The sequence below is a fragment of the Misgurnus anguillicaudatus genome, chromosome 21 (genome assembly GCF_027580225.2).
Source record: "Misgurnus anguillicaudatus chromosome 21, ASM2758022v2, whole genome shotgun sequence".
Classification (NCBI taxonomy): Eukaryota; Metazoa; Chordata; class Actinopteri; order Cypriniformes; family Cobitidae; genus Misgurnus; species Misgurnus anguillicaudatus.
This window is the reverse complement of record NC_073357.2, coordinates 26,159,596-26,183,990: the sequence shown is the minus strand read 5'-3', so window position 1 is coordinate 26,183,990 and position 24,395 is coordinate 26,159,596. Positions and strand designations below refer to the sequence as shown.

The 24,395-nt window shown below is 38.0% G+C and overlaps 1 protein-coding gene across 4 annotated transcripts in view; it reads right to left on the bottom strand.

Annotated features, from left to right (window-relative positions):
- Window positions 1–8,589: 8,589 nt before the first annotated feature.
- LOC129440061 (actin-binding protein WASF3) overlaps window positions 8,590–24,395 on the bottom strand; it is a 54,691-nt gene continuing 38,885 nt past the window's right edge. For 3 of the 4 annotated variants that reach the window (XM_055199135.2, XM_055199126.2, XM_055199118.2), the window contains exons 4-10: window positions 21,173–21,326; window positions 20,578–20,695; window positions 17,487–17,570; window positions 17,005–17,183; window positions 12,255–12,536; window positions 11,380–11,756; window positions 8,590–11,250 (exon numbers count right to left, since the gene is read on the bottom strand). In XM_055199135.2, coding sequence (XP_055055110.2) covers window positions 11,093–11,250; window positions 11,380–11,756; window positions 12,255–12,536; window positions 17,005–17,183; window positions 17,487–17,570; window positions 20,578–20,695; window positions 21,173–21,326 — 1,352 coding nt within the window. In that variant the 3' untranslated portion in view covers window positions 8,590–11,092. The remainder of the gene's footprint in view (window positions 11,251–11,379; window positions 11,757–12,254; window positions 12,537–17,004; window positions 17,184–17,486; window positions 17,571–20,577; window positions 20,696–21,172; window positions 21,327–24,395) is intronic. The other variant, XM_055199146.2, reaches the window with a different exon arrangement.

The following is a 24,395-nucleotide window of genomic DNA, read 5'->3' as shown; positions in this document are numbered from 1 at the left end:
CAACGTGTAAATGGGCGTGTCCGAATCCACTTTTGCTAATTTAACGACGGGAAAAATGGTTTGTGCGCCGAGCGCATGGTCGAAAAGGGTTGGTCCTATTGTAATGGGAATATTTTGGGCGTAACGTGCAGTAAACCAATGAGAGTCTCAGCTCTCATCCCCTTTAAAAGCAAGTTGCGCTGGCGCTATGTCTAATCCCTATTTAGATGACAAACTTTGTAAACTGAAAAACTAAGCGGAGGAAGAAGATCCCCAGTTTAAGATTAATGTTAAATAATTGTGTTGTTTTTCACTTGTATTGAAATTGTTATTTTTTTATTAAAACCTTTAAAACCCGTTTTCTTTTAGTCATGGAAGTAAAAAAGCAGGCTTGTAATTGCTTTAAATGTATGGCTATCCAATATCATCAAAAAATAATTTACAAGTATGTAAGAAAAGGTTTGTACTGTAAAAATACTTTATTTGTAACAAACAGGAGAAAAAGTATTTACAAACGGCTCTCCGCACGTTTCAGCACTTTGGACAGCGGACAAGAGTTTTTATAAGCATTACTTAAAAATGTTTCTCATCTGACCATATCCACAGGTACAGAGTCATCATATACAATAAATCCGTGAGGTAGCATTAAAAAAACATTTAAAAACAGATGCATTTGTTTAAAGCAAAGCATTTATTTACTTACTAGGCTGCAGGTGAAGCAGCTCTTTGCGCCTTCTAACGTCTCATAATTAGTCCTCATTTATGTCCAAGAGGTTCAATAATAATCTTTTACATTCAATCCTTTAATCTTTCATATTTAAAAGCATTTTTGTGCTGCTGCGCATTCATGAAGTTTGTGATAAGCAAACCCGCGTTGTCCTACCGTTTATAGGCGCATATTACTAATGCGCTCTTTAAATAACATAAAACATATTGCGCCATTGACTTTAGACTTTATACCAGGTTTTTGTTGGTCAATGACGTAGTCTATTTTAGTTGCCTCAAAATAGCAACGCACCAACAATGCGCATGAACACACCTCGTTTTCAGACCAGAACGCCCATGGGCGCAAAAGGGGGCGCAAATGCATTTGCTATTTAAACAACGCGGCGCTAAACGTGAAAATTAGGGTGGACACTAGCGAAAGACACTTGCGTCGCGCATTGCGCTGCATTGCGCCGGGTGTAAGATAGAGCCCCTCGTCTTAAATAGGAAAAACGTTGATGTGTTTGGTCACTTCTAACTTTATCTCTAAATGGTACCATTGAATGAATGGGGCTAAGCTAAATGCTATCGAAGCGTCGCAGCGCGCTCCAGCACTTACGTGCACGCACACAGATGATAGAGGGATGTATCAACAATTCTTAGTTAAGGTAATAACATAGTTTAATATTGAAAATGAGTAGACTATTCCTTTAAGTAAACGTCAAATAGGATCATTGTGGTGAGGAAGGATAAAAGAGTGTGCTAGTCGGATCATTGCTAGTGGTTTTGGACCGAAAGCGGCATGGTGTTCATCTTGAAAGAGCATTCATGGTGGTTGTATATATATATATTTTTTTTGTGATTGTTTTAATTATAACTTTTTACAACAACATTGCCCAAGATCTGCCAAAATAAATAAATAAATAAAATAAATAAATAAAAAAATAAACAAAGAGGAGGTTACAATACAATATTACAAAACTGTATATTGCAGGATTGTAGGTACCATTTAGGATGTGGTTGTATATATTTTGACAGATTCTGCACATCAAAGCTCCATTTGATGAGAGCAAAAGGCAGAGGTCCTCAACTACCGGTCGCAGTAACGGGTCGTGGACAAATTGCCACCGGGTTGCAAGAACGTCCTGAAAAAATGTGTATAATAGCCACGTAATAGTCGGGTATTTGGCCTTTAAGAGCCGACTTCAAATAACATCGATAATTTCTACAGAGCTGCACTCTCTCTTTTTCTCGGCCTCTCTCTCTCCACCGCATCAGCGATCACATTGCTGTCATTAAGCCGCATTCAGACAGCCAGCGACTTTCTCGCTGTGTGTCGCCCGTCTCTTTCAATGAGGCGTTTCTAAATCTTGTTGTAAACAAATGACTACCATCCACTCCAGTAACTGACGAGAGAAGGATGACGTGAACTCCACTGCTTCTTTCTCATTGGTAGTCGCTCCCGAAATTCGTTCAACATTTGCATAAAGTGTAACTTTTCTTAACTTTCTCGCATCGCTGGACACGCCCATATGGTTGCAAACGGTCACTTTCGCTCATGCCTCCGGAAGTCGCCAGGTTTCCATTGAAATGAATAAGATCAAGTCGCTATGCTGCTGCTGGTTGCTGGCTGTCTGAATGGGGCGTTAGACTTTAAGCATACAGTACTCCTAAAACACAATCAAGGAATTACAGAGGTACTTTATAAATCATTTGCAAATGTACCTTGCAAATAATGTCAAAACGTGAAGCCGTTCAACTCGCAAATGACTGAAAAGTAATTTCAGAATTATCCAGCAATCGTGGCACCATGATCAAAATAAACTCTTTTACTGCAGTAATAAAATTTAACGGGTACACTTTTAATGTAGGTTTGAAAGGAACCTAAACATTTAGTCATGTGTCAATAATCTTTAAAATCATATAGTAAACGGGAGTATCCGTGCCTTTATGACCAGTGTTACACACATACATCAACTCAACTTTGATCAAAGTTTACTAGTTTACCACTGCCAGATTTATCCTGCCTTTCACACAGCTGTATCCCATGTTTTCTTAGGATGTTAACCTGAGAACAATGGCTTTCCCTGTGAAGATTTTGCAGGTTAATGTCTCTGTAGTGAGCCCTAAACTGTGGAATCGCCCTATTACGTGTAGAGTATAAGTTATGTAAAGTAAACAAGCATCAATAAAATTAGCTGTGTTATTTTGGCTGTTTTGGCTACCAATGTTCCTGAATATCATAGCGCTCTATGACTGGTGGAAGTAGTCCAGCAACCTGAGATTTAACGGAAATATGTCAAGCGCCGCAGTGCGAGTCCATTAAGTGCGTTTCCATCAAGTTGTTCGAATGACTGACGGTGGTATTGGTAACCTAGTAACCAACAGTAAACAAAACAATGTACGCCTGGTAAATGGAGACAGAACTGCATGTAGTCACGATGGGGCAAGTTGTGCACAGAAGAAGAAATGCAGCATTTTTGATGAAGGCACGAGCAGCAAGGAGATTGCGTCGAGCCTCATGTATGGTAAAGACAACAACAGCGTAAACAGTAACTGTCAGTCACGTGGGTTTAATGGTCGCTACATCAGAATTAATTCGACAAATGCGTTTTCATCTCCCATTACTCGCATTTACTCTTTTTCGAACAAATCAAAAACCACTTCAAGCGAGCGTAAAAACATTTTTTTTTGCGAATTAGCGGATTTTTAATCGAACAATTATCACTCAGTACAAACACAAATAACACTGCATTAAATAAATGTGTGTGTGGCATAGCCTACTTACAATCGTTCGTATGACATTTACTTTTTTCAATCTCACTTAAATTCACGACCTCACCAGCTGGGTTTCCATTCAAACGTGAAGCGAATCTTTTCAAAATTCGCAAAAAAGAAAAACAAAAATGCAAATGAGTTGCGTTTCCATCAAGTTGTTTGAGCGAATGACGGTAACCTAGTAACCAACAGTAAACAAAACAGTGTACGCGTGGTGTGGAGACAGAACTGCATGTAGTCACAATGGGGCAACTTAGTTATTAAAGAATTTGCCGTGCAGCTTGTAATTGCCAAACTTAAGAAGGAATGCAGAAGAAGGCATTGCGACGTCGAGCCCCATTGCGTGTTTGCAAACAGAGATGACTTTTTTTGTGGGCGGAGCCCAACTGGTGGCAGAAAGTGACGGGTTTTAAACTGTGATTTTTATGGATCCGGTGTTCTGTCGAAGTCTGTCTAGCTATGTTTCTCTTTAGTGTAATGTTTCTTATAGCGTTTTCACCACATTACGTAAATTTTTTTAAGATAAATGAAAAGTTTAAATGGCTTGGCTACTGATATGTGTGCATGTAGCCGTTGTAATGTATAGGGAATGTGGAGTTGACGTCACGCGGTGTTGCATTATGGGTAATCCGCCATATTTGCAGGCACGCGTCCTATCCCGCTGTATTTGAGTTCATGTGTTGGAGGTTGTTTTTGTATTTTCTGTCGAGATTTTAATAAACTTCGATATGTTTGGTCAGTACTGCTCGATCAAGCAGGTCACGCGATCGTTCAGGGAGGAAACTGAACAACGGAATACGTTTTTCCAGCTTTTATTCGTGGAAAAAAACAAAGGAAGCCGGTGCAGGAGCTGACGAAAAGACGCCGGATTTAATGTTCGGTAGGTATTAACACATTGTCAGTAAATAGCTGGTTTGCCAACCGTCATAAGACTCCAAAAGAAGAAGTGTCATCTTACTATAAGCTTGAAGGGATTTATAGCTCTTAAACTCCTGCAAAGTATAAATAAAGTCCTGCAAAAACAAGGTAATTGACCAGATATGTAAGCGGAGGTAACGTTAGTGCGTCTGGATCCGTAATCCAGTCTTGGGCTGCTAAATCATATGGATCTATGTTGTTTATTTGTCCAAATAAAGTTTTTTGGCAGTAGCATTTAGTTTCTCCCGATAGGGTCCCTTCTCTTTTTCTTTCAACTTCTCGATTTCTTCAGTTCTTCTTGAATTTTACCTAGTTTTAACTTAACATGCCCACAATTAAATGGCATAGCGGTCGGCGGTGCCTTTAAACATGGCGCCCACGTCCCATAATGCAACACTGCGGTGACGTACATTAACATTCCCTATATTCTTTATTGGTAAATCAATTATTTTTACAGTATGAATCGCTAAAGTACATATAAAAGCAATACTAATTTGTATTCTATATAATATAATTTATTAAATATTTTATAATTTTCCTGTTTTCTATTATTTCTTCCTTATATTTATAGCCTACGTGTTTGCTCTAAAACTATAAAACTATTATGTTTACATACAAATTAATTTGATATATTATTAATATATATTTATATATTAATAACACTTTACATCGCGTGTGTGTGTGTGTGCTATATTTATTAAGTAGCCTAAACATCATAATTTTAATACAAACAGGAAGAACACATAGGCTAAGATATAAGGTAAAAAGAAGTAATAGAAAACGGAATCCGATACTTCAGAATGCGCAAAAAATCATGGTGATGGAAACATGGCTAATGTGAGGGTGAGACAGCGCTGATTAAAATATTAAAACTTAATTTTGATTTAAGAATTTAATGTAGGCCTATATGAAACAAATATCACTAGTTCAAGCGCATATAACACTGCTGTATATAATCATCATAACGTGGATCTAACATATGATATGGAGTGAAATAAAATGTGTGTGGCATCAACACTTACAATCGTTCGTCTGAAATTTACTTTTTTCAATGTCACTTCACAACCTCACCATCTGTGTCACCAAATCCCCTTGTGTCCAGAATGTGCGTACGGTTTAAAGTTTGCTTACAGGTGCGCACATTCTCCTGTCAAGTTTGCTTTTTATAAATCACAACCTTTGCGTGGGAAGCTGCGTACTCCCATTTTCAGCCCCGTTTTGTGCATACACACGCTTTATAAATGAGGCCCCTGTTGTTTCAAACCTATGTCCCACTTGCATGTGGAACTACAGTAAATGAGGCTGTGCATGTTATGACAATTTACATTTTTGGCCAATGTAAGAATTAATTTGATAGATTATATTCAGTAGGATAATTTCATAATTTTAGTTGGAAGATATTATGTTATATTTGTCTGTTTAGCCTTAAGATTGCAGAATAAAGACATTAATACAGATGATTCTGAATAAAGATGTAACACTACAATGATGACACTACAATGTTCCATTTACAGTACATTATGACATCACAATGACCATTGTCTGGTCTCAGGCTAAGGCCCAGACTTGAGGGGTCAGTGGTGCTGGAGTCAGACTCAGATTTAGGGTTTGGGTCAGGATGTAGTTTTATGTATTGGTTTCTACATTTTTTTCTTCTTCTTATATTTAAACTAGTGTCGCTTGGGGTTAGAGTTGGGGTTTGGATGTCTGAAATGTAACAGAAAGTTGTTCTAACCCCAACTCCAAGCGACAAAGGTAAAAAATAGAAAAAAAGAGAAACCAATACATAAAATGACACGAAAAAAGAAAGTTAAAGACACGAAAAACTATTTGTGCTGAGTGACACAAAAAGACATTTGTGTTCAATGATGTCCTCAGGAGACAGGAAGTAAACCAAACATTGGATTCGGACGTGCATGAATGCTGCCTCCGTGTTTAAAATTATGACAATCTGTATGTAACTCTTCTGTATGAAGACATTTATTTTGCAATTAAGCAAACTTTTTGGGTGTGAGGCGAAACAGTCACGACTGAAACGTGTGGTAAAGCATCGGTTGTGACATCACTGTTTCAGTATTCAAAATTTTAGTGGGACGAGTTGCATCAGTTTTATAGAACGGACGATAACAGTTTTCAGAAACACTCAAAATATTATGAACTCACCCTATGAATGGTGAACTAATGCGTGTGGAATTGCGCATCCTACTGGTAGTTTCGATGAATCACAACAGATGAACATAAAGAGAGAGGAATGACAGTGAAGGTTTACCCACACGAGCTTGCCCACTCATTCACTCACGCACTATACTGAAAAGCGCGCGATGAGTCACCGGGCGCGCGCGCCCCCGCATGAGAGAGAAAGTAGTGAAAGGTGACAGTATGACCGCCTCAACAGCACTGAATCACACAAAACACATATATTGTACAATATGACCGTTCCGACATACAGATACTGTTATTAATTTAGATACCTTTACATTTAGTTCGATTTTAATAATTTCTATATTGAAGGCCACCAAATACAGTAAAAGCATCACTCAAGAGCATCTGGTGTATGACTACAAGCTCATCTGTTACTGTTTAGCTCCAGTCTCCTGTCGCTACTTAATGTCTCTATCAATTAGATATGCACACAAATGTTCAAAAACAGACATAAGCTAGAAAAAAGCTGTTTGTGTGTGTGACACAACTTGTGATTATTTCCTGTCTGTATCCTACATAAATAGCGAAATGATGATATTGGAAAAGGTGAGCGGTAAGGTCAGGAATAGAAAGCTTTCCATGAGGGATTGGTTAAACCACTATCTCTCAGGTAATATGATATTGCATCTGTAAAGTGATAAGATACAATCTATAGTTCAATAGATATAAAGTGTTACAAGAAAAGAATGAACAGACAGTAAGCGTGAAGGGAGTTGATGATTATATAATACACAGTCGATAATGATATGATTATACATCATTATTTGATTGTTGATTGCTCTCATTAAAACAATAATTAGGCTTACACTTTGATTTAATTTCTGTGAGTTAGTTGGTTAGTTGATGAGGATAAAAGAAAAATCTAGACATTGCTAGGGGACATTACCATTGCACAGGTTGCAATTTATTATGGATTAATAAAAAAATGATATATATTCCACCACATCCCAAAGATGCTCTATTGGGTTGAGATCTGGGCCATTTTAGTACAATGAACTCATTGTCATGTTCAAGAAACCATTTTGAAATGATTCGAGCTTTGTGACATGGTGCATTATCCTGGAAGTAGCCATCAGAGAATGTGTACATGGTGGTCATAAAGGGATGGACATGGTCAGAAACAATGCTCAGGTAGGCTGTGGCATTTAAACGATGCCCAATTGGCACTAAGGGGCCTAAAGTGTGTCAAGAAAACATTCCCCACACCATAACACCACCAGCAGCCTGCACAGTGGTAACAAGGAATGATGGATCCATGTTCTCATTCTGTTTACGCCAAATTCTGACTCAGACTAGGCAACATTTTTACAGTCTTCAACTGTCCAATTTTGGTGAGCTCGTGCAAATTGTAGCCTCTTTTTCCTATTTGTAGTGGAGATAAGTGGTACCCGGTGGGGTCTTCTGCTGTTGTAGCCCATCCGCCTCAAGGATGTGCGTGTTGTGGCTTCACAAATGCTTTGCTGCATACCTTGGTTGTAACGAGTTATTTTAGTAAAAGTTGCTCTTTTATCAGCTTGAATCAGTCTCTTCCGACCTCTAGCATCAACAAGGCATTTTCGACTACAGGACTGCCGCATACTGGATGTTTTTCCCTTTTCACACCATTCTTTGTAAACCCTAGAAATGGTTGTGCGTGAAAATCCCAGTAACTGAGCAGATTGTGAAATACTCAGACCGGCCCCTCTGGCACCAACAACCATGCCATGCTCAGAATTGCTGAAATCACCTTTCTTTCCGATTCTGACATTCAGTTTGGAGTTCAGGAGATTGTCTTGACCAGGACCACACCCCTAAATGCATTGAAGCAACTGCCATGTGATTGTTTGATTAGATAATTGCATTAATGAGAAATTGAAAAGGTGTTCCTAATAATCCTTTTTATTATTATCCTTTTAAATCATGCAATCAATCATATAACACATAACCAACTCAGCCTACAAATTAAACTATTAAAAACTAAAAAGATGAAATGGGAGTATTACATGTTGCCACAAACCACGAAGAAGCAAGTGTTAAGAAGCACTTTAATGGCAGTCAGTGCATGCATACAGCATTTGCCTACAGTGTATGTTTTTGATACATTGATTCTCTTGCAATTCTGCCGTCTTCAAGTTCTATACATCACAATGTTTACAACACAAACGACTTCATTTTTTACATACAAAACACGGGCTAAACACACGGCTCACGATAGCTGATACGTTCGCGAGAGTTTAAACTCAAAGCCTCCCAGTGTAAGTGGCACATTAAAGCGAACGCTTAAATAAAAAAGCAGAAATACTGAAGTGCCTTCGTTCTGTACAAATATTAGATCGATTAAATAGCATATTTAACATTTTAAATGCCCAGGCAAAGGGCAAGGTGATTCAATTAAAACACAACCAAACTAAAATCCAACAAAACCAGCAACTGATCAATTATGGAAGTAACAGAACATATTGGTAGTTTCTGTTTAATATCCATACTTGAAAAGATCAGGTGGAGAAAAAAAAACATTATGAAGAGAGAAATCTTGATACAGTTAAAGACACAATTCAACTAACACAGCACTACGTGAACCTCAAAACAAAATATTTAATAGTACCTATATATACCTATTTAAAGTCATGTGTAGTTCCACTACCAGTAACTGCTCACAAGACGCAGCAATCACAGTTTGTGACTAACATATTGGTGGATTAGGAATGCACCATATAATCATATTAAAGTCCTTCAAAATCTCGATTTGAAACAAATAAAATTCATTTCAATACACTTATTTCAATCCATCCAAACTTGTTACATTTCTTTAAATAAAATCTGGTAAATATTATCATAGTCAACTCAAGCCTCTTGTCATCCCTTAGACACAGAAAATATATTTTATTTCCAACATTAACAACACTAAAATCGAATATATATATATTACATTGGATGCTTTAGATGCCTTTATATAATTCAGATTGTCCATACAGTGAAACCTCTCCCATCTTCCGTTTTCTGGGACGCTTGTGAATTAAACATAAATAACTTTTTAAAACTAATATAAATAATAACACCTGGGTGATTCTCACGAAATGCAGACTTAAAAGGTGTCCAGCATCAGATTTTTTTTAAAAAGCCCTTGAAGCCAATTTTTTTGCACATATAAGATTTAGGTCTGGACTTACTATAACCATTATTTTTGAGGATTTAAAAATATTTCCTATAGAATTATTAAAATTTTTTAGATAATCATTATCAAAAATGATCATTACCGCAACATGATATTACATTAAATATATGCATTTACAAACTCATGTTTCGGAAATGAGACCTAAAAAGTTGTCTGGGTACTATGACAAAACAAAAACTCTTATCTGGAGAGAAAAAAATAAGAACTGCTTACCTGGTAGCCATCTTGAGTGTCACAGTCAATTATGTCCCTTCCAACAATTTTTTTTTTAAATGTTAGTTCCTTGAGGGCTTAAACAATGATTGAAAATTGTTGCGGAGGATGAGAACATTTTTCTTGGACACATTTATATTCCTTATTATTGTCTCTACATTTACCAATGATCACCAAATACCACATGTTTCTTTACTATAAATGTTTATAGTATAACATAATTTTTTAATTTTTTTTTAGATTTTTCATTATAAATATTTCCATGTCAAAGAACCCAATCCAGTCATGGAGACGTTGCGGAAATGAAATTTACCCTTTAAATGTGGAAAAAACAACAAAATTGGTTTGTATGATATCATTTGAAATCATGTGCAAAAAAGTACATGAAGAGATATATGTAACTGTATGCTTCTTATTTTGATGCTCTTACTTTGCATTTACTTTTTTATCAAAATGTTTCATGACACCTCATAAGTCTAATTTCGCGAGAATCACCCACCTAGTGTGTGTTTGTGCTTGACAGTATCTAAGCAAATCGCTCATAAATATTGCTTTGCGAATTTTAAATGCTTCAAACTTGGTCAACAAGCATTCCAAACGGTCAAAATATAGCCTTTAAGTTTGGGGTTGAACCATAAACATTTTAAGTATTTGCTTGAAATTTCACTTTATTTGCAATTTCCTCCGGACTTGTCTTTGGATAGAAGGGCTAAATTTAGCATTTTGTGGTTGTCCAGCTGGCTGTTCTATTAATTATGAGGTCATGCGAGCAAGAGAAAGTGCAGAAGAGAAAACAGATGGTGGGACCACTACACTCAGAGTAAATGATGAATAGTCTCAGTGCAGTGGACTCCAGCCTGCTGTGTGGATGAGCCAACTGCAAGCATTTTTTCCATGGGGTCAAAACTGTTATTAAACTCCACTGACAAGGCTTCAAATTAAAGACGTACAAAAACTAAGAAGTTTCCGGTCCTGTCTCTTTAAGATTTTGTAGTTACGCAGCCCTTTTTTATAATGCAGGAGCTATGTCCTGTTAGTGTGTCATACATTGGCATGCTACATTAGTTATGTTAATTCTGTTAAAGTAAGCCTACCCTATAACCTGTGTGTTTTTAAATCTTTTAAAATTGTATCTTTCGTGCCTCAGTCTGACCACTCGTTTTCATCCAGCTCAGAGTCTTCGTCCGATTCGCTGTACTCCACGGCGATACGACGTGACAATATAGTGGCCACGTCATTTCCGACCGGTTCCTTCTTGGCCTCTTGCTCCCTCTGTTCCTGCACCTTACGCAGCTGGATCCCTATGAGACAGAAAAATATGATACATTTTTATATAAAGTATTACCAAAAACATAGAATGCAGAAAAATAAATATTTAACCCGCAATATAGTGTAAAAAATATCATAACAGAATAAATGTGACCTCTGACCTCGTCTGATGGCAGCCAGCAAGTCGCTGCGTGCATCGCTCATTGGGATCAGGGGTACCTGGCCCTTCCTGGGCACCACCGGTGCTTCCACCGGGGCCGTAGGCATGGCGTGTGGGTGCGTATGGGGGTGCGTGGGTGGCCCGGGTGGGGGTGGAGGAGGGACTGTGGGTGGAGGATGGGTTGGGGAAGGGGTGTAGGAGGCAGGGAGGGCAGGGGTAGGAGGAGAAGGGTTGTAAGACTGGGAGAGAGATGCCATGGCACTGGCAGGGGCAGAGGTGGGGCCAGTGGGGCTGTCGAAAGCAGTCTGGGCAGAGGGAATTAGAGGAGGAGGGGGAGGAGGAGCAGGAGGTACGAAATACTCCCGAGACTGCTGACCACTGAAATAAATATAGAGAGAAGAACATCAGACACATAACTTTACTTACAAGCTTACTGTTGAGTTTTAAGCCTTGCACACAAAGCAAGAGGGAAAGCTTGGCCCCCTTTTATGTTTTAAGTTTCACAAAAAGCCCTGGACTGTAGTCAGCTATCAACACAGACAGCCTGTGACAGACTTTCTTTCAAAATGTGGGCTTTTGAGAAATGTTCTTGCATGGCATATTTCAATTAAAATCTAGCTAAGTTACAGTAAGCAAATCACACGGACCAAAATGTTTTTCGATGGTCAACACTTAAAAATTCTCCGCAATTAATTAGGAATGTAAAAGGCCAATTAAATTGCGAGCAGAAGATTTGCCGATGATCAGTGATTTTGAAAATCTTGGGGTGGGGATAAAATGTTACACAAGAAAACTGGGAACATCTGCTTCCAACACTTTACATTTCACAGAGTTACACCAGAAAATCTCCATTATAAAAACGTGAAAAACACAGACCTGTAATCCTTAGCCTGCAATTGGCGTGGTCCATTGAGGGCAGGATCTGTAATTGGTTGGCCGTGGGAGGTCTGAACCCTGCCAATGGTCTGTCTTCCAGCAGGAACGGAGGAGGGAGCGGGGCGGTAACTGCGGTCCAAGGACTGAGTCTGGACATGTGAGGGGGCCATGAGGTGCTCTTTTCCATCAGCAGTGGAGTAGGCAGTACTAACGGCCATCTGCTGACCGGTGTGACTGGGGCTGCCTGGATAAGAGTGCTCACCCATGTCTGAGGCAACTGACCTGTCCAGGCAACAGAGAGAGAGCGAGAGCGAAAAAAAGAAAACATAAATGATGAGGGAAAGTTTTTGTTCTTGGACTTCCAAAAATAAGTGTACTGGGTTAAACACAACAAAAGCACCGTCAATAACACATGTGGCATGCTCTAAATTACCACAAAACATAATTTTGACACAAGTATAAATTTGGTTCCCCAATTTGTAAAAACAACAAAAATTATATATTCATAACAACGCGATTAAAATGAAAGTCTAGGCAGAAGGCTTTGTAATGAAATGAATGTTAACTCTTTCCCTGCCATTGACGAGTTAACTCGTCAATTAAGGGGTTGTGCACACCAAAACTTTTAAACGCGTCTGAAAACGCCTGGACAATGCCGAATGCCAGCTGTTTTTCAGTTGAGTGCCAGCTTTCTTCAGCTAAGCACTTTGGTAGCTCTGATACGTCAGCTGTGAGACGGTTGGTTGCTGTGATACTTGTCCCGCCCCTTCTCCACTGTGATTGGACAGCCGCGTGAGAACTGAAATTGATGAGCGGAGCTTTCTGTCCAAAGTTGAATATTTTTCAACTCTCGGCGCTCAGCACGAAAAAAAGGCCGAGCGCCGGTTTTCAGCGCGGAAGAAAACCGCTAGCTGCTAGCTTATTTGAAAAACACTAAGCTTCTATTGGAAACAATTGAAAACATGTGTGTTTTGGTGTGCAAGCCCCCTAAGAGTAAATGTTCCCTGCCAATGATGAGTTTTCACAGCAATCCATATTTTTGCTGTTATCCATCAAGCTCTTATCCCACTTTTAAAACACTGAAGCATCCACTGATCCAAAAACAGAAAAAACTCTGGGTAACACTTTACTTAAAGGGTTAGTGCTATGACGGATCGCAGTTGATCCGTGATCCGTACAGATCACGACCCGCGGTACGTCTCGCATGCGATTTGCGGATTAATATGCAAATTTAAATAGGGAACGTTTATCATTTGAACGCGTTTCTAGGCTTGAAAATGTTAACATTCAAGTGATCTAAAACAATGTAAATTAGTCTGGTCCAGCTCCAGTCAGACATAATTCCCTTTAAAGATCAGAACTCCTCGTGTGTAAACTATAGAGAGAGTTGCGCCACTGTGTCTCATACTGTAGTCCATTAACATACATTTGCTTAACAGAGCAATAAAAAACTAAGTAAATTTTTATGCAAAGCGACTGTTTATGCTGCATCTTCTTCCTGAAACGCCGTTTGGCCTGTGTGTGTGCACATGTTTCAGTGCCCTCAGTAGTGCATATACGGAGAGACATCTTTAAAATAGTAAGCCAACATAAAATCTTTCTGTTCTTGTCAGGGCACATTACACAAAATGATCTCCACAGTATTCTTTTTCTAATAAGAACATTTGTTTATGTCTTAAGTGAATTGTAGGGTCACAAACCAGTCTGTGCTTATTTGTTCTTAAAGAGACAGTAACCTCAATTAACCTACTTAAAGGTATGGCGGAAGATTTTCGTTTTCCGGGTGGATCATCTATATTATTGGGCATCCCAGCTGTCAATCATTCTGATGATATGTTGACGTATAACCGTCGTATGTGCTCGTCCCTAGGTTCGCTTTCTGCACATGTGCACTTTCACGTTTATATGTGTGTTGTGCTACGGTTTCAACCATTCATTGAAGCTCGCGTTCTTACTGTGTTTTTTTCAAAATGTCTGAGGGTCGCAAGAGAAAAAGTGTCTACGAATTGCATGACAAGAAGAGAAAGGACTATGAAGAAAGAGTGTTTATGGGAGACTATTTCACACGCTGGCGTGAGCTAATAGGACATGTTGGGCTTCCCACGCAAAGTTTCTACTAGAAAGGTACATTTTGTCATGCTATTTGGAGAAATCCATTTAAAATCACTGCTAGTAAAAGTTGATGTAAGCTATGATTAGCGATGCTAGCCCTGGCACAAGTCACGAACCGCACAGACACGGTAAACATGCAGACAGAAACTTGTAAACAGAGCGAAGAGAAGAACTGAGCTCCTGCATGCTCTCACTCTGTCTCGTGCACGCGTTTAACAGGCGTTCCCTCTCGGGAGGAGGGAGAGTGTGGCGCGTGTGCATTTTTTAAAAAAAATGTGGAGGGGCGGTTCTTTTAAATAATTCGGGAAAATCTTCCGCTATACCTTTAAGTCTGTGTCATTAATGTTAATCAAACAACCCAAGACAAAGAGAAAATCACTTCTGTGGCTCTAAAAAAGAATTATTATATTTAATTCATACAATAAAGACAGCGTTATTATTTATTTAATTCGATTTCTGTACCTAATGCTAATTTTAGACCTTACTTAATGTGCAACTTTGTTCTTTTTTATAAATGTTTGTCATTTCTTTATTTGTTATTAGATTTTTCCCACCCATTTTTTTTTTGCTGATTTGAAAAATGATTGATCCGTGCCTCAAAAAACGTAATGTGATCCGAACCGTGAGTTTTGTGATCCGTCACAGCCCTATAAAGGGGTGTTCATGAGACTGACATGACACCTTCATAATTATGACAAGGCACGTGTCATGACATGAAGGAGATTTTATGCACGTTTATGACAACAGTCATTAAGTGTCATTTGTTCAATTATGTCACTTTTAATGCAAAGATGACATTGTTTGAGATGTCTTTGTTATGACAACTTGACATAAAACCAATACATCATAACTTGCCATAAATCTGTCATAAACGTGACGTAGCAGAATAATTATCGAACTTAAGAAACGACCTATGGGTTAACATTACATTAAAATGTCAATTAAGTTTGTGCAGAATGTGCACTGTACATAAAAACAGACAACTAACAGAACTTGTTCTTCCACACACAGAGGGTTCTGAAATTTTCTGACATTTAATCTGAATTTAAGTTTTTCCAGCTATGGACCCAACGCTGCATGGCTTAACCCATTATTGTACTGTTTTCATTTAATTTGAGGTTATTCGATATCCAAATGCAATAAAATATAATTTTTATAAATTTTAATTATTATTGGATAATTTATTTTATTTTTTAAACACATGGAGGAAACAAAACACCCCAATATGAACTAAAAAATATTCATGACACTGTTATAAAATTATTTGACAGAGTATTAACACTAAATGGCATTTTAATGACAAATTAAATTTGTATCACTGGTTAAAAGTGGTCGGTTATGTTGTCTTGGTAATGTCAAGTTGTCATAACAAGTTATGATGTATTGGTTTATGTCAAGTTGTCATAACAAAGACATCTCAAACAATGTCATATTTGCATTAAAAATGACATAATTGAACGAATGACACTTAACGACAGTTGTCATAAACGTGCATAAAATCTTCATGTTCATGACACGTTTCATGTCATGATTATGAAGGTGTCATGTCAGTCTTATAAACACGCCTTCAAGTAAAGTGTTACAAAACTCTGTGTATGTTTTCATCATCGTTCTGATCTTTAACAAAAGTCCTTTACCAAAGTGCAATTATCTCAGCTTTTTGCTCAAAATGTGCTATTTTTGAAGAAACCTACCCATATTTGATATGTGATAAAAAGAGAACAAATGAAGATGAAAGTTTTTTTTGTTTGTTTAAAAGCAGAAGGTCTGTTCTTTCATTTGATATGATATATATGTTTATATATTTAAAGAAGAACATTTTCTGGAAGGAATAATAAAAAATACTGGCAGGGAAAGAGTTAAAATGAAAATGAAAAGTATAGTATTAACATGAACATAGTAACAGTTAGGCATGGGCCAGTTACCGGTTTCAAGGTATACCGAGGTTTTAAAGAGTCAAGGTTTCAAAACCACTAACATTTTCTGTAATACCGTTTGCAAGGAATGAGCTGGGTTTACACAAAATTAATTAATTAAATCATCCATGTAATATATATATATATATATATATATATATATATATATATATATATATAGTCTATTGTAGGGCTGGACGATATACCTCAAATTTGATATATCAATATCTTGCTGGATTTTTTTGCAATACTTATTATCTCAATATTTTTCCCTTTTCCAATACAATAATTTAAAAGGTGATTTTCTTTTGCCCCAATTAAAATTATTTGACATTTTTAAACATTCAAAATGTATAAAGCAAAAACATTGAAATAAAAATGTTATGTATTCAATATTCTGCAAATTTTATATCTTTAGCATAATTATTTAAATATTTGATTTATTACCCAACCCAACAGCTTATGTTGCTATGTCTTAATATTCTTAGCTTTAAATCAGCTATAACAATATGAATATATGAATATACCTATCATAATAAAATGAAGGAAAGCTTTTGATTGGTGGGTGAATTGATGCTTATGTCTGTATAATCCCAAACAGCTGTTGGCAGCTGTTTGTGCCAACAGATGGCAGCAACGAGCTATTCTGGAGCCAGCATGACTTGCCCACTTTTATATTAATTTATTGCCATGGTGATAAGGCAGTGTAAGGGATCCCCAACCTGTTGTCAGGTGACAAGGAGCCCTCAGACGACATGCCATGGTACGGAGAGGGGGTAAATCGAGCATCAGGGCGGAACTCCTTATCATACGCCATTACGTTCCATTCCTGTCTGCGATTGCGAGCTTTTCGGACCTTTTTAACTTCACGACTGGGATCCTCAACCTGCTTCTGCTGCTCCTAAAAGAGAGAGTATGTCAAAAAGAGAGAAAGAGAGAGAGAGCAGGGGCAGTGTCGTAAAAAAATCCAGGGTTTAACCAAGCAACACATTCGTCAAAGGGTGTCAAATCAAAACACACGCACATGCACGCACACACAACAGTGTCCACATCTTTCATTGAGAAGAGCTGTGAAGAAAGGTTTTCTACAAAGATTTTTTAGTAAATGCATGAAACTGCAGGGAGAAAAAAAGTGCACGAACACACAGGTGTAAGGATAGTGAGGGAGAGGACTGAAGGACGGACAGAAATACGGATGTCTTACGGAGGACAGAAGGGGGCTTCTGGGAAGGGCCTGCTTGGAGTGGGACTTAGTCTGGTCTGAGTGAGTCTGGCCTGAGCTGCTGGTCTGAAGAGAAGGGGCAGAATCTGGCAAGGTTACAGCTCTTATTCATGGACACATATGGACATCTAACTAATGTTTTTTTTTCTGTAGTTTATGCACTACTCCTGTAGTTTTATACTGTAGATCTGATTGTGATGTGACTTTTGTTTTCAGTAGAACAGTGAAGAACAGTCCTTGGTGTTTCATACAAGTCTATAGGGGCTGATATATTGAAGTCTTATGACCTGTGAGATCACGAGAGTCTGAAGAGCAAGTCGATAAGCGAAAAGAGGCTCATGCTTCAATATTATCATTATCCTTCCATTATCATTATCACTTCACATTCTGGTCCAGTTAATGTAGTAGAAGCTAGTTTGCTAACCACAACTAAATAACACAAGAAGCTTGCGCTCCACATTATCAATGTGCTTAGGACTGTTAGCCTATGGCTATGGATTAGGTTATAATGCTGCAAGTTATATATCACCAGGAGCCGTGGGTCTTAATTTTGTGTTGCCTGTATATGCATTTTACTCTTTTAAAGGGCACATATTATGCAAAATCAACTTTTACAAGGTGTGTGGACATAATTGTGTGTTGCCAATGTTTGAACAAAACCCTCCCTGTAATTCCCTTCTTTTTTTAATTTTCCCCGGCAGCCTTTTTTTTTTTAAAGTTGCCCGCCAGCATTTTTTTGTGATTTTCACAAAATGCCTTCCAGTAATATTTTCTTCTATAAATACATAAACATACAAATATATAAAATGACAGAAAAGCTTTCAAACAAAACTTGAAAAAACTTTCATCCTATCTTTATTTGTTCTCTTTTTATAACCTCTTAAATATAGGTAGGTTTCTTCAAAAATACAAAATTTTGAGCAAAAAGCTGAAATAATGGCATTTTTGTAAAGGAATTTTGTTTCGAGATCAGATTCAGAATGGTGATCAAAGAGTTTAAAATGTTGTTAAATTAGATTTTGCTACAGTTTTTTTATCTAGTGGATAATAGCAGATTACAGATTACCATAAAACTCATCAGGAAAGCGTCATTGGCATGGAAATGTTTTCTCTTAATTGACAAGATAATTTGTCAATGGCGGGGAAAGAGTTATTCACCATTAAACTAAAGCAGTCTCATTAGACATGTTGTTTTGATTCTCTTGTTAATGTGACGTCCGGTGTTGGGGATAACGCATTACAAGTAACGTGCATTGCGTTATAATATTACTTTTCTGAAGTAACACGTAAAGTAACGCATTACTTTATAAATGTACACATTAATATTTGAGTTACTTTTTAAAAAAGTAATGTGAGTTCAATTTAATTTAAAATAAAATAATGTACTGAATTAAACTGAACATATTAATGTAGAATTACGCACTGAGCGGGAACAGTTTGAGTCAGAAACGAAGATGGATGACATTTTTCTTAGGGGCGGCAGTGGTTCAGTGGTTCATGTAGGTTGTCTACAAACCGGAAGGTTGGTGGTTCAGTCCCCGTCTCCACATAACCAAGTGTTGAGGTGTCCTTGAGCAAGACACCTAAAGGCCGGGGTATACCTTTTTCTGCGTCCGGGTCGCGCGCGCACACGTCCGCGCAGCTTTTTGAGTATACTCCCCGCGGCTACACGCGGATGGCCGCGTTCGACACTCTACGCAATACAAATGATTTCTTATTCAAATTATTAGTCTAACAGGCTGTCAGGGCAGCACTGATTTGTCGACATTCACAGTACATTAAAACATTAGGATAGGTGAAGAAAAGTAACCGATCCACCATTGCAAACACAGTTTAGAACAAACAACAAGACAACAAAGAACAGGAATCAAACAAACATGCTCCAGGGCTTTCTGTTCTTGGAAGAAGTAAAAGTTAAAGAAGAAAAACGATAGTGTGTGTGCAAATGCTGTCTATTTCCTTTGTATAATTGTTTATAGTGGAGTGCCCTGTCTAAATATTTTCACGCGCATGCGCTGTTGTACGCGGACTGTACGCGCACTGTCCGCACGGTCTCAAATTTTGGGCTGCACGCGGACAGTCCCTCTTGATGACGAAAATGGCGTCATGCGGACGGCGCGCATCTTTGCTTTATATGGATTTGGGACGGTACACCTCACAGAAAACGTGCAGATAAAGATCATTTTAGATGTTTAATTACCATTTAAAGCATTGGATTCGCTAGACGAGAGCTAAATGTTCTTATTTTTAATGAAAAGCTCCGACTCATCTAGACAGCGCGGCCATTGCTGCGTCTCAATTCATCCAGCTGTGGGTCAAACAGAAATTGCGTGTTGCGTTAATCGCGCGTTAATAAAATTAGTGCCGTTAAAATGAATTTGCGTTAACGCGTTATTAACGCGTTTATTTTGACAGCCCTAATTTCAACGAGGTGCGCTCACTATTGGTGGGGGAAGGAGCTAAGCTCATTTGCCTTTAAAGGTACACACATGAAGTTTTTTTGCTCCCACCCAAATAGGGGCATTTTGGACATACTATTACACATGATCTGTGTGGTATTTTGAGCTGAAACTTTTACAGACACACCTGAGACTTCTATTACATCTTGTAAAAATGTACATATTATGTGCCCTTTAAAAAAACAGCATCTTACATGTTATGAATCACCAGGGACCACAGTTTCAACTAAACATCTGTTCAAATGAAGAAAAGTCACCTACAGTACATCTTGAATGGATTTTGGATAATTTTCAATGCAGGTGTCTATACTGCCCAATCTTTTATTGTTTGGACAAATAGGTAGTCCTGCCCCCATATTGTAAACTCAAGCCAATATTGCTGTATCAGGTTCGTTGGCTTAAAAAACAGACATACAGCCAGACACATATTAGGGAAATTAACCTATAAATGGCTCTCTTCCAGATGGGAATAGAACAATGTATTTTACACAAATATACACATTCTTGTTCATTTCATGGGTTTAATATATTAAAATTTGTTGAATTTTTTTTAAATATCACGATGCAATAACATGATTATCATTCATATTTATGTGACAGACACACAGACACACCTTCTGTCTCCTCTTCTCTTTTCTCTTGTCCTCAGTGGCTTGCAGCATTTTCTCCCTCCACAGGATGAAGAAGTAGGAGGGGTCTGTGTAGAACTTTAGTGCATCCTTCTTATCATCTCTGTTGAGAAATATGACTGCTATAATAATATGTACTCACATACTGCATGGTCTGGAAACAAACCGGGCTTCAATGTCCTAATGCAGCATCTTGTCAAACTGTATCATAACTTGTTGGAAAAGATAGTTTGTTTCTGAAAGAGTTTTTTTAAACACCTAGGGGTGCCCAAACTCGGTCCTGGAGGGCCGGTGTCCTGCTGAGATTAGCTTCAACCCTAATAAAACACACCTGAAGCACACCTAATTAATATGTTCTTATGAAGCATACAAGAAACGTCTAGGCAGGTGTGGTGAGGCAAGTCTGGAGCTAAACTCTAGAGGACACCGGCCCTCCAGGACCGAGTTTGGGCATCCCTGAACTAAACTAATATCACACTATTGAAAAATGTGCTTCAGGAAGAGTAGTGCACACTAGTAAGGTTTCTATTGCATGTACAGTGAAATATGATAAAGTGAATAACAAAGAGGATGGGCTCACCTGTAAGGACTCAGTATATTAAGAGGGGGAGGTTTGTCTCCACGGTGATAGAGCTCAAGCACAGGATTAGGGATGGAGTTCCTGGAAACCACCTGTTGGTCCTGAATGGTAGAGCTCTTGAAGGCTTTCCTCATGTTGATATCCTGCAGAGAGACTGCAGATGGGAAACAGAAATAGCATTTAATGCATTTGTGTCATTACTTTTTCTAAAATACTTAAGCAGAAAATGTACTGATCAGAATGTACGGATCATGTGGATTTATTTTGTTTTTCTGTAAAAAAAAAAACTACAGTAAAGATACTAAATGCCATAATGCAGAACCTTATACTTATTAATATTTGTTTAAGTAAATTTCAACGAATGAAACAAAATAAAGTCAAAAAGTTATAAGCCATCCATGTCCGTATAAGACAACACTTTATTATTACGCCACAATACTGGTCAGTATTCAGTTTAATTTCTCCTATATGATGATTAAAGATGGGGCTTAAGACAAGTTGTCCCTTCTTCAGTATAAAGAGTAAAATGGCCTAGCCATTTTCTAGCGGTTTTTAGAAAGAGATGACACTGTCCCGGACACAACAGATGGTCGTTCTCCTTGGAGCGCCATCTGGTGGGCAGCGTAGGCAGTGGTAGACTACTGACCAGTGGCAGCCGGTGACTTCTTTTTTTGAGGGTGCACAATGCGAAGTTCGTCACAACATTTGTGTAGCCCGTCATGTGTGTGGTTCGTAATTTCAAATGATGTGCTCTGCGCTTTGAGAGACTGTGTGTGCATCACGTGTCCTGCTGCAGACGCTCCTAAAGGGTTTATGATAAAAGAGACGATCACGTTTGCCAGATACTCGCATAATCTCATGCGTAATCAGAGTTTAATGTTAAGGGAGTGTCTTGCGTGTATTTTGTAAACGTGAGCATCTCTTTTATCATAAACGGTTTTGACACGTGTGCAGCAGGCACTTATTTTGACAAAACACGTGATGCACACAGGCTCTCTCGACACGCAGGACACATATTTTGGAAAAGGGAACCACACACATGATAGGGGAGAGCGGGGTAAGTTGTCACACGGGTAAGTTGTCACACTGTTAATAACTCCAACAGTAGAGGCTCTATCTCAAAAATCAAATAGCCACTTTATGTGACTTCTTCTTCTATAGTGAACTTCCTGTTCACATGTGGTCAAGATCACTGTAATCTGAGGTTAGCACAATTTTCTTATTTTTCTGCTTAAAAAGTAAAAAAAAATCACTTTACATTTTATGCAATACAACTTTGTTAGGTGTGAATGTTTAAAATGATTATTTTGCACAAAATAGAGGAGACCGTGAAGTGTCTTTTGATACTTTAGCTAAAGTGATATGATGAGCTAAACTTGAGATTTAGACAACATTAGCACACAAGTAAGTATGGGGCAAGTTGTCTCAATGACTTTGGGGCAAGTCGTCACATCTGACAACTTGCCCCTGTACAAACAAACACATCGAACATGCTCAGAAAACATGATATAGAAAAGAATAAGCCTCAATCTAGCAAAAAGCTGTTTCAAAAGAAAGGGAAGCAGAAATCTGGACCTATGAAAAACAAGGCAGCTAAAAGAAGAAAAATCATGCAAGAGTCATCATCAGATGATGAAGAGTGCTTCTGCCTCGTCTGTGTAGAGCCATTTTCAAAGAGTCGTCCAAAGGAGACCTGGGTAAAATGTGTAAAATGCAACAATTGGGCCCATGATGCTTGCACCTCAGGCCAGGCAATTTATGTGTGTCAGAATTGTGATTCTGGAGATGAGTCCTATTAGTCATACAGGGCATCTGTTTTGTTCAGAGGTTAAACATGTTAAGTTAAGCAAGTTATCTGCAGCGTTCCATTCAGTTATCTGGTTTTATGTGAAAGCCATAGAACATTTGAACCAAAGTTCAAAGTAAAGTGGTCTTGCCACTTAATTGAAATGTGCATTATTTGGATTGAAATAATTGTTTTTCCAGATTCTCCAGGCACGGATGTTTATATTTCCAGTTTGGTTTGAGTTTAAAAATTAAAATCAATATTCACAATTAAGTAGTTGTGTTCTTATTTTTAGATAATCTAGTGTGACAACTTACCCGCCCTAGTGTGACAACTTACCCTCCGATGGGGCAAATTGTCACAAGTGCACAGTCACTATTCAACAGTCTACAACTCTGTAATGAGATAAGATATAAAGATGTTATGAATACAACATATGTGCCCAAGACTTCCTTCTTTCATTTGGTATGAGATTTATACCATTTTGATGTATGGTGCTCAGTAAATGTTAGACAGTGTGAAAAGTGTGACAACATACCCCGCTCTCCCCTACTCCGAACACTTATTTTGACATAGTGCCCTCGGATGAGGAGTCATGAGCCGCCACTGCTACTGATGATAGCAACAAATGATTTTTACAAATTTGGTTACGTTCACATCAGATTTTTCTTATGGATTTATATGAATTAAAAACGGCCATTCAAGAAGCACGATAATGTTTGAAAATCGCAATAGCAATCACGTCACGTCAGATAGAACGTAAGTTTATTCAGATACAGATGCAGTTACACTGCGTTAAAGGGATAGTTCACTCAAAAATGAAAATTCTGTTATCATTTACTCACCCTCATGTTGTTTTAAACCTGTAAAAAATAGCTCAGAAATTGATCCCAATTATATTGTTTATTATATCTTTATAGTTTTGGTGTGAACTTCGTTATTCTCTTAAATATAAAATTATTTTTAAAACTATATTTTTAAAGTTCACCTTTACATCTTCCAGTTTAAAAAAAAATTCTGCTCGTGATTTAATTAGTTTTTTTCCATTGGAACTTTGGAAGCAATGACAATCCTCGTTCATCTACAGGGGTACCACCCGGGGTACCTTTAGCAACAAAAGCATGTCACAATGCATAGTTTTTCTGTTATTTTGTGTTGATACTATCATGTTTAGTAAGGTAGTCCTTGGAATGTTTTTAAACAGTCAATGATGGGCCGTAAGTTGCAAAAGGTTAAAAACACCTTGTCTAGACTAATCTTAGAAACCACACACACGATACATCAGCTACACACTTGTCATTGCTGTGACAGTCCTAGAGGACGTGTAGTTCTCAATCCAGTGATATATTTTCACCAGACTGAGCTGTAGGTCAAAGTATATATGTAGATATGATGATTTTTAGTGAATGGCTTAAAGCTGCAGTGTGTCAATTTTAG